General features: G+C 45.9%; 1 protein-coding gene across 2 annotated transcripts in view; it reads left to right on the top strand.

Moving 5' to 3' along the window:
• Nucleotides 1-9,787, top strand: part of LOC144172945 (uncharacterized) — a 32,145-nt gene that overhangs the window by 20,872 nt on the left and 1,486 nt on the right. For both annotated transcript variants that reach the window (XM_077701539.1, XM_077701540.1), the window contains exon 7: nt 8,558-8,640. In XM_077701539.1, coding sequence (XP_077557665.1) covers nt 8,558-8,565 — 8 coding nt within the window. In that variant the 3' untranslated portion in view covers nt 8,566-8,640. The remainder of the gene's footprint in view (nt 1-8,557; nt 8,641-9,787) is intronic.

Here is a 9,787-nt window from a genome sequence, read left to right on the forward strand (position 1 = left end):
CCTGGTGGATGATACGAACGAGCCGGCGAGGCGTCCGACTGCTGAACAAGCAAGCGATGGCAACGCATGGGCCCTCTCTCCCTTCTTTGTTACTCTTTCTCGAGGAACAGGCAGGCTGTTGATTTCTGCTCGCGAAAACGTGCCACGCACGCCACAGGTGTGCTGACGCCGCCGCGGACGCACCCCCACCTGCCCGCACACTGTGAGGCCGGCGGCGGCTTTGGCCTCGAAGTGGTGCAGAGCACTCGAGCGACCGCTTCTAGCTGCTCTTTAAAATGCCACTCAACGCACGCACAAAGTTGCTTGTGTTGTACAGCAGCCGATAATGCGGGCAAAAACGGTGCTATAAAATGTTACCCGTGCTGCTAGTGAAAGTGCCGATGAAATGTCTGTCGGAGTGGTAAGCTTAACATCTCCGGCGAAGTCAACTGGCTGTTTTGAGCTCTTCAAAGCTCGTCCCACTGCCGCGCGTGCCTCACGTCATTTTCTGACCAACGCAGAAGCAGCCACGGGCGCGGAATCGTCGACGTGGGCATGAAAATATCGCACGGGCAACGCTGACGCGCATGAATCGTGCGAAAAAACGCGCCATGGTGTTCACGCCTAGTGTGTCGCGGCGTGCAGTGAGCTTGGGCACTGCGAGTGAGGAGAGGAGGGAAAAGTTTTACATACTGCAGAAAGGACTGCTCGGTGACATGGAGTTTAAAAAACGAGGAAAGAAATCACGGATTCAATCCATGATTTTTGTGCAGCTGATTAGCTGCACTAAAATCACAAATTAAATCCGTGATTTTTACTTTCGTGTGATTTAAATCACGCGAAAGTAAAAAAGAAAACTGAATTTTTTGGTCTGTGGTGGTTTGTACGACTTTCGGATGATACGAATACAATTTGCAGTCCCGGAAGATTTGTATTATCGAGATTCTACTGTATTTGCATTCAAAGAGGTAATTCAGGCTTAGTTGGCCTTGTTTGCCGTTAAATTGCCGAAAACGCATTTTAACAGGTGTAAATACCTACCAGGGTCTTCACTGATTGCAATTCGAGATGAAGCCATCTTTTTATTGGATATAGCAGACAACATTGCCCTCACCAGAAAGAAAAAAACAAAAACGCTCATCTAATGTGCAGCACAACATTTTTCTTGTGCAATGTAGCTCTAGTACGAAGCTTCTATTGATACTGCTTAGGTTATTTCATACACCGCTGTTATGTTCAAAGCTGTCGATTTGTACAGGCGTGCTACGGTGACAGGCAATAATTAGCTGAGCAGCTCCAGGCCATAATTCAAGTTTTAAGGTGCTTGCTGCTCCCCGCAAAGAGAATTCATTCTTGCCTCCTGAGCTGCTCCAGAAAGGCTGAAGACCGCCTCCACCCCTGAATGCGTCTCCAAAGACCTCCTGTGAGGTGTTCGTGTTATCTTGTGCTCAGATTCACCACGGCCAAGCATTCATGACGTAAACTAGCTTCACCATCATCCCGTGTGGGTTTCCCAATGGCTTTCCCAAAGTTGGTGTGCCGTCTTCTCGTACTAAACTTTCTAGCAATTCATTCATCCCAAGCACAAGCAAAGAATGGAACCACCGTCCCGCCACCTTCGCCGCCATCCTCGATACCGACACATTCAAAACCATCATTCATGAAATGCCGTGTTGAAAGATTTCTTTGTGCCTTGCACATTTTTTTGAGTATGTTTGTTCATCCACTCCTTTCTGTAATGCCTTCGGGCCTTGAAAGTATGTTAAATAAATAGATAAATAAATAAAAAGCAAAAGTGTAACTAGAGGAGGGGGATTAGGATGCGCGAAATAAAATTGACCGCATGGCTGCAAATGAGTCTTCTGGTGGGCTCGCAAGCACTGTATACACCACACATATCAGTCCTTTTAATGGGGTACACTGGTGTTGAGGACGGAAACTTTGCCAAAAAAAAAAAACAATTTTCTGTGTCAGTTTTATTTCAGGGTTCGCACAGGTCCTTGAAAACCTTGAAAACCCTTGAATTTAGAAGTGTCAATTTCAAGGCCTGGGAAGTCCTGGAATTTTTAAATGGTCCTTGAAAACCCTTGATTTTTCTGGAGAGAAGCAATGACCCTGTCTTTTCACAAGAGTTTAAAGTGTTTGTCGTGGATTTTAGGTGTTAAAAATGTAAAGAAACATTGTAACAATCAAGTTTCAGTGTATTGCATGAAATTACAAGTTTGGTGGATTGTCATTCTTATGAGGCAACATTAAGAGCAGCATTCCTCAATAGAATCCATGTCATGATACAATCCAGTGAAAGCCAGCTTCTCTTCTCTATCTTGCATGTTCCATTTGGTCTGCGGATGGCCGCTCATTGCATGTTTGCTGTGCCTCATACGCTCCATCTGCGTTTGCTTTTATGGGCAAATGGTAGACGTGTACATTGTTCATCCTGCCTTGCAGCAACACTTGCTGAGTTAATTTCAGCTCATACTCTTGCTGACAAAGCAGGAGATGCAGGCAACATTATGAAGTTTTGAAATCAAACAGCCTCAGCAAAACACCAAGAAAAAAAGACCTCTAAATGCCAACTGTGAAATAAAAAATAAAGCTTGGGGAGCATTCACGAACCCGTTAGCGCCTATCTAAATGTGCACTAATGTGCTTAAGAATCGGGCAATAATGAAATTTTGCATTGTGTTGAAAAAGTTATAAATAATCCCAGATAAAACATTAGATGGGGGCCTTGAAAATGTGTTTTCTGGTCCTCGAAAGTCCTTGAAAACCATTGAATTTTTGCGTTTGAAGCCTGTACGAACCCTGTATTTGCAGTCTCGAGGTCCCGAAGAATGTACCTGCAAAATATTTTGGCTGTACGTCAGCGCATCCGTTGCCCTTTGAAGTTGCCCAAAAGACCATTTTCACATACGTTTCTAAACTTCGTTCCTTGTTTTCTCTGGGCCAACATTTTTCCTGCGAGGTCAACTGTCGGATGCAATATCTTGGGATGTACTGGTCAGATTTGTATCATTTGGGCTGCATTTGGGAGCTTATGAACTGAACCGTGCAATACGACCACACTGATGCAGAAATTATTTTTGCGAGCACAATTTTTTAGGCAGTTCGTTTTACGAAAACTTTGGTAATTGATGACCTGACATTAAGTTAGCAGCAATTGCGGGAACTATGCTAAAATTACTGCTGTAGTATAGTTGCACTCCCTGGTCCTTCTAGAGCAGAAAGGGATAAAAAGTATTCGAGTATTTCATGGGTAGATAATGAAAAAAATTGCCTGAAACTCAATGCTGTATGATGGTGCACAACTCTGAAATTACACCATATAGACGAAAACTGGCTGCATATTTGTTCTCGGGATGTTAAAATACAGTAAATTTGCAAATATCAAGCACACAAGTTGAAAAATAACAAAGATATTCTCAATACCAGTGTCCCCTGTCCATGAAGACAAATTACAAGTTTGTTTTATTCGAAAGATTTCGTGTTCTATAGTGCTCCCAGCTTTTGTCAGGAAGCAGATGCTTTATTCACTGCGAAATTAATCAATTTAAGCTAAAATTTTGATTCTCGTGCCAAAACGTGTGTTTGAACAACATTTGCAATGACATCATAAAAACAGGTACCTATTTAGCTAAACTTGGTGTGGAGCAGAGACTTGCTTACTGTTAGTCAGCCTAGATGGCACCACCACACCGCAGTACGCAGTTTTCCACCTCTGGTTTATTTGTGACCGTATTTAAACCTGGCTTGTTTTTGTTCAGGGAGAAAATAATCGTTTCGTGAAGCATGGTGCTCGCTCGACAAATATGGTCACGTAAGACACCGTCGCATGCGTCAGTCAGCCAGTGTCGTCTGAGACAACCCCAAAGCCCCACAGTGCTGTGCAGCTAAACCAAGCATAGTGCGCACAGAACCAACAGCAGTACGCATCGGTGCTTCTATGTTTTACGTGTGCTTTCGTAACTTCCACTGTTTGTCCCACCATTCTTACTGCTTTAAAAAGAATGTGCCCAAAATTTATGTACAAATAGTTCGTTCGGCAAGCTTATAAGCTGGCTGGTATGACATCATGGGCTCTGTTGCGGGAAATGAACTAGTGGATCGCATGACCATTCCATTTCTTCCTAGTTACAGAGCTTATTTGAGCGAAGTTTACATTAATAGTGGGGTCAGTATGATTCAATGGAGGAACCTTTTGATTCATATTGAAAACAGGCATGGAAAGACGTTGACTGAGAAAAGAAATACACAGGACGACGCGCGACTAGCAACTGGCAACATTTATTTAGAAACAGAACTATATAGGGCCACCAACCGACATATTCCAACTGATTAAGACTTATACAGACATTATCAATAAAAATTACCCCAGACAAAAAATACAACCTGTAATGTGTTATCACCGCACCAAGATGATGTTATCGCCAAGATGAATCAACACCAACTTGCCCAACTTTCCATCCTGTTAATCTTTTGAATTAACCAAACTCTTGTTTTGTCTTCATGGTCCCTTTAAAATCCAAGCCCTAAGTGCCCCGTTCTGGGAAAAAGGGCCATTGTTATCCGGCCGCCGCTGCTGTAAAGAGTAAGAAATGTGTGATCTGGTGGAATGAAAGCCCGGCTCTGCACAGCCGTAGCAGCCCAGAACCCTATACCAAGTAACTGCAATCCTAGCAGGTTACCAGCGTAGAACGACATTTGTCGTTGTCGTCGTTCCTTTCTTTGTGGCACACAGCCACTTTTTGGGTTGGCCAAATAACCATTTGCACAAGTATGAATTGGAAACGGAGAAGTTTTGAAATTGTGAGTGCCTGCACACCAGTTGTACGCAACCCTGATTCTAGGGGAGCGGTGGCGTGTGCCAGCCTGCTTGCTGGCGTAATTCACGGAAGAAAGAAAAAGCGGAGGAAAAGATGTACGTACAGTGTAGTAGAAGAAGGTGATTGAAGTGATCTTCACCAAAAGACACAGCAACAAAAGCGAAAAAATAGACGCAAATGCGATATTGCAGCAAGGAAGTTGGTGCCGGCTGTCTTTTACCTTCGAAGCGTATAGCAGGCTTAGACTCCCTAGAAAGATTTTTCATGTGGGCGAGCTACTCCAGTTGACTGATAGGTATTTGAAAATTTTACATTGGGGAGAATCGTGAAGAGGTTGATTATTGACGCCTGGAATTGTGGATGTAGTGTTGTCTGCTAAGTTTGGGCCGTGTGTCGCTGCGGTACGAGCAAAAGTGGCAAAATTGTTAGTGCAGAAAAACAGGAGTGAGATAGAGAACACGTGAAGCAGTTGCGTAGTCCCCCCTCTTACTTTTTGTGGATGTCCCGCTTCCAGTGGCAAGCTCATCAAAATGCAGCCAATACTGCGTACTGTTATGAAGGCAGCTGCTACCGTATTTACTCAGGTAATGCTCGCACTCACGTTACTGTATTTGTGCGTGAGTAACCGGCACCAAAAATACGAAAATTGCAGTGGCAAAGTAGAGGTGTGGATAATCCAATACAAGGGGTTTTTACTTTAGTGCAGCTTCACGGCAGTGCACGTTGGGCCGTGAAGCTCCTACGCAGTAACACTGACTAAGCCTTCCATGGCAGCGATTCCAGCTGAGATGGTGCAAAAAAGATTTAAAAAGCGGTGCATCACAATTAAGCAACACAAGTGGAACCGAAGATGACCTTGTGTACAACAATAAGGATTGCGGCTCAAGTGATAGCTTTAGCTAGAGCAGTGACACTGAGGGAATTGGGACTTTCGCCTTGCAGTCAGTGTATTCTACTTGCTAAGTATGCGCTTTTTGTGTCTACATAGTATGTCATGTTGCTTGAGCAGTAGCTTTGGTGCAGACTTTCCTGTATTAAATGTGCGGGCAATGCACAACTTTTTTTCTGGCAGGCTGAAAGTGGGGGTGCGGATTTTATGCTGGGGCGGGTTATACGCACGAAAGTAGGGTGTGTTTGCACCCGTAATGTGACCTGCCAAAAATTGCAACGGCAAAAGTCGTCTGCTCGCGAAACCCGCATGGATGCACGCGCTCGCCACCACTCCGTTTGGCGGAGAGTGTGGTGTACCGAGGCGCGCCAGGCGCATGGCAACCTAGCGCCATCTTTCAAATGCTACTCGCAATGTTGTTTGGCCGGTTTTGCATGCGCGCTACTAGGCGGCGTGTGTGCAGCCTGCGGTCATCCTGTCGTTAGAGGTCCAGCAGTCCGTATAATCAGTTGTCGAGAGCTCACTTTCTGCCATTCAGGGTTACCAATGGTGGCTAGTTTTCGCCGCATTGCCGAATTTGGGGGGTCCGGGGTGACCTATAACTATGAATGGCAACATGGTGAATTTCTGGTGGTGTTCGGCCAAGGTCTCGATAGACCTATAAGTTATGCTTTTAATGGCAAGAGTAAGCGCACGAGGCGAATTCAAATACAGGAAATGTAACAAATCTGTCTAACAGACTATGGTTTCAGTGGTGGCGTTCAAGGGAACAGTGGTGCCACCAGAGGTATTTTTTATTTGAATGAACCGCAGTGGTGCACACCAGGGTGCACCAGTGCACTTTTTTAGCCTCAACAAACTGCACTGGTGCACACCGTCTGTCCTCAATAAACCAGGGCGTACCGTCGTAGGGCAATTTTTGGTTGCCCCGTAGCGCACTGAGAGAGTCGACGGAGCACCAGGGTGCAATCCCAAGCTTCCTCCACTGTCTGCTGCAGCGACAGCGTGTCGACGCACTCGTGCGAAGGCAGAAAAGGCTGTATATTGTTGCTCACAAGGATGACTTAGCTTGTGCAGTGACGTGACGGCGCTAATAACGGCCAGAGATTGCTGATGAGCGCAGAAACATTATGTGCCATGTAGGAATTTCGCTTACTGCAAAGAAGGCTGCATGGCCAGCCAGTAAGAGTAAATATTGGGGCTTTGCATTTCTTTTGTTTGAATGAGGTATCACGCACAATCACTAAACTGCCCAGACCATAAAGGGTGTACATATTTTGCCGTAGCTGGAAGACAGGCCGTGACTGCAGGCACTCGCGTTGATCTGTCTCTCAGAAGACGAGAAGCAGTTTCTAGTTGGCTGTTGAGTATGTGTACGTTGTTGCGCGTGTGAGGGACATTTTCGAATAAAGCAAACTTGTATATCGTCTGCGTGGCCCCTTTAAGTGCATGTTAGCCCTGAAGTGATACGATCAAACAGGTCCAGAGGCCCCACTTTAATCGCCCAGTTGTGTTTTTTAGTGCTGGCTTGGGTGGTTGGCTTTTGATTGCACAATCAAGATGCTGTGGCATCATAGCGAAATCGCCGCTGGCTCAGGTGTTCCTTGATATCTCAGTTGTTTGCTTGACGTTTCTGATAAAATTGGTGTCGTCATCGGGCAAGGCAGTCTTCTTGGCGAACCAAGCCTGTATTTTGTCATCATGGCCCCTTATAGGTTGAAGATTGGCTGACATTTTACAGCTTGACACAAATGTTTATTTTTGTCGTCTGACATACAGCGAGACAACTGTAGCTCCTTTCTCACGAGTGAAGCTGCCAAGGTGGTGATATTAATGCAAACACGTTATCATTTTTCTGTCAATTTGGAGGTTGGGGGGGGGGGGGGGGGGGGGTGGAGGACACATTAGTTTAATTTCGCATGTTAAAGGAATGCAATTTTTTGTTAATGCCCCACATTTCTTCGCTTTGTAAAGAAAAGGACTTAGCTGAGCTCATTTTTTTCGGGCTCCCAGTGCTCTTGGAATGTTCTGCTGGGGAGTGCAGGGCTCTTGGAACGCCTTTATAATTTAAAGTAGAGCAGCTAATGAATAAGTGGGGTGGCTTCGACTCAGGCCAGCGCACGTCCTGTGCAAATTAACTTCGTGTCATGCTGCTGGATAGAAAGTGCCTCTCCCCTGTTTATACCACTTGTATTGGCTGCCTCTCTTATGAAGGTGGTTTGTCCTTTGTACGTGGGACATTCCATTTCTCAAGACCTCGTGTCAAGGCGCCTGGGAACCCGCCGCGGTGGCTCAGTGGCTAAGGCGTTGTGCTGCTGAGCACGAGGTCGCGGGTTCGATTCCCGGCCGCGGCAGCTGCTTTTCTGATGGAGGCGAAAAGCAAAAACGGCCGTGTGTACGAGATTTCGGCGCACGTTAAAGATCCCCAGGTGGTCTAAATTAATCCGGAGCCCTCCACTACGGTGCGCCTTATCGCCTGCGTTGCGTCGGCGCGTTAAACCCTACAATCAATCAAATCAATCAAGGCGCCTGGAAACATGCTCGCCTTTGCCCCTAGCATCTCCAAAATGCAGAAACAGTGGGACTCTTTGATTATCAGTCTCACACTCACTACAGAATCCCCAAAAAGCAATCTGGCATTCGCTTGTCACACACAATTCTGCAGTGTAGGGGACCCTCCCCCAACCCACTGACCATACCTCCACTGATTTAACTGTAAATCAAAGAGCCCTAGTTTCTGTGATGTTAGCATATCCTTGGCAAGTAGTGCTCTTGGGTGCTTCTTTGTGGAGAGCACTCGCGAGCCTTCGCTTTTCCCGCTTGTGAAGGCAGTGCTGTGAACAGAGTTTTGATTCTTTACATGCAGATCACTGAGCTGTGGGCTGTGCTCCTGAGGTCTGTCTCGGCCAAAGTCAAAATCGAAGTACAAGAAGTCCCTTTCGAATATGTGTGAGTACAATTTGCCGGGCACATGTTGTGCAGAAAGGCATAACTGCTTGTTAGGGGCAGTTTTTAGGGCTGCACGGGAATGAAGAGAATTGTAACCGGAGATGTGCGAATATTTGAAACTGAATATTTGGAAGCGAATACCGTATTTACTTGCATAATGAACCCACTTTTTTTTTTTTTTCCAGAAAATTTGGCATGAATTTTGGGGGAGGGTTCATTATGCGAGAAAAAATTGCAACAGTTTTAAAGGTTGAAATTTCACACAATAAAGTTGCTAAGAGAAGCACTGTCAGAGCCTTGCCATTTTTGTAAAAACACGTAGGTAGTTATGTAATCAGATTTCTTTTTTATTCGCACCATGCCAGTGGGCCCCTACTCGCCACGGAGCTGTCCTCCTCACTAAAGTCGCTTGCCGCCTCACATTTGTTGTTGGCCCGCAGCGCACCGTCTTGTGTGCCATCAAGGCACTCCAAAACTTCTTTTCCGACACCCGGAAACTTCCCTTCTTTGGACCCACGAAACACACGGCGATCCCTGTTCCCCGCCCAAAAACCCCGTTTTCGCCCGTAGCATACATGAAGTGCCGCCCAGCTGCGCGGTTTCCATGTGCATCAATGCATGCTCCACTGCCTTCAGTTTAAATCCGGCTGTGTAGCTTATGTACTGGCCCATCGTACGGCGCGCACTAGGAGCTCAAAAAAAGGTCGGAACATAGCTGAACAACAAAACCACGAGTGTAATGGCGAAATTGCGGAACCTCAAGAGCAGAGGAGTGCGAAGTACGTTTAGTGCGTTGTTCGCACGTCGCCAGGACGAGCCATAGCAACAAAAAGCAGGGAAGGAGTGCGGAGTACGTTTTGTGCTTTGTTCGCATACAGGAACGTTTTACGGCGCAAGAAGGTTTGTTTTGCGTTCAGAAGGTGGTGCTCCGCAAGCGCGCAATTTTTAAATTGTGAGCCACAGCATTCGCGCTCACGTCTCTTGCTACTGTTAAGATTTCTTTTTGTTGGAATGTGTTCTTAGCATTTCTGCGCGTACTGTTTCTTAGCATTTCTGCGTGTATCAAGTTACTGTGATGGTCTAAGAGATCAGCAACCGTGCTGAGATAAAAGCATATTCCCGCTGCATTTTTTATTGAAAGTGACAT

Source organism: Haemaphysalis longicornis, unplaced genomic scaffold, assembly GCF_048455015.1.
Source record: "Haemaphysalis longicornis isolate Haplotype H1 unplaced genomic scaffold, Haemaphysalis longicornis Haplotype H1 scaffold_278, whole genome shotgun sequence".
In the NCBI taxonomy this organism is placed as follows: Eukaryota; Metazoa; Arthropoda; class Arachnida; order Ixodida; family Ixodidae; genus Haemaphysalis; species Haemaphysalis longicornis.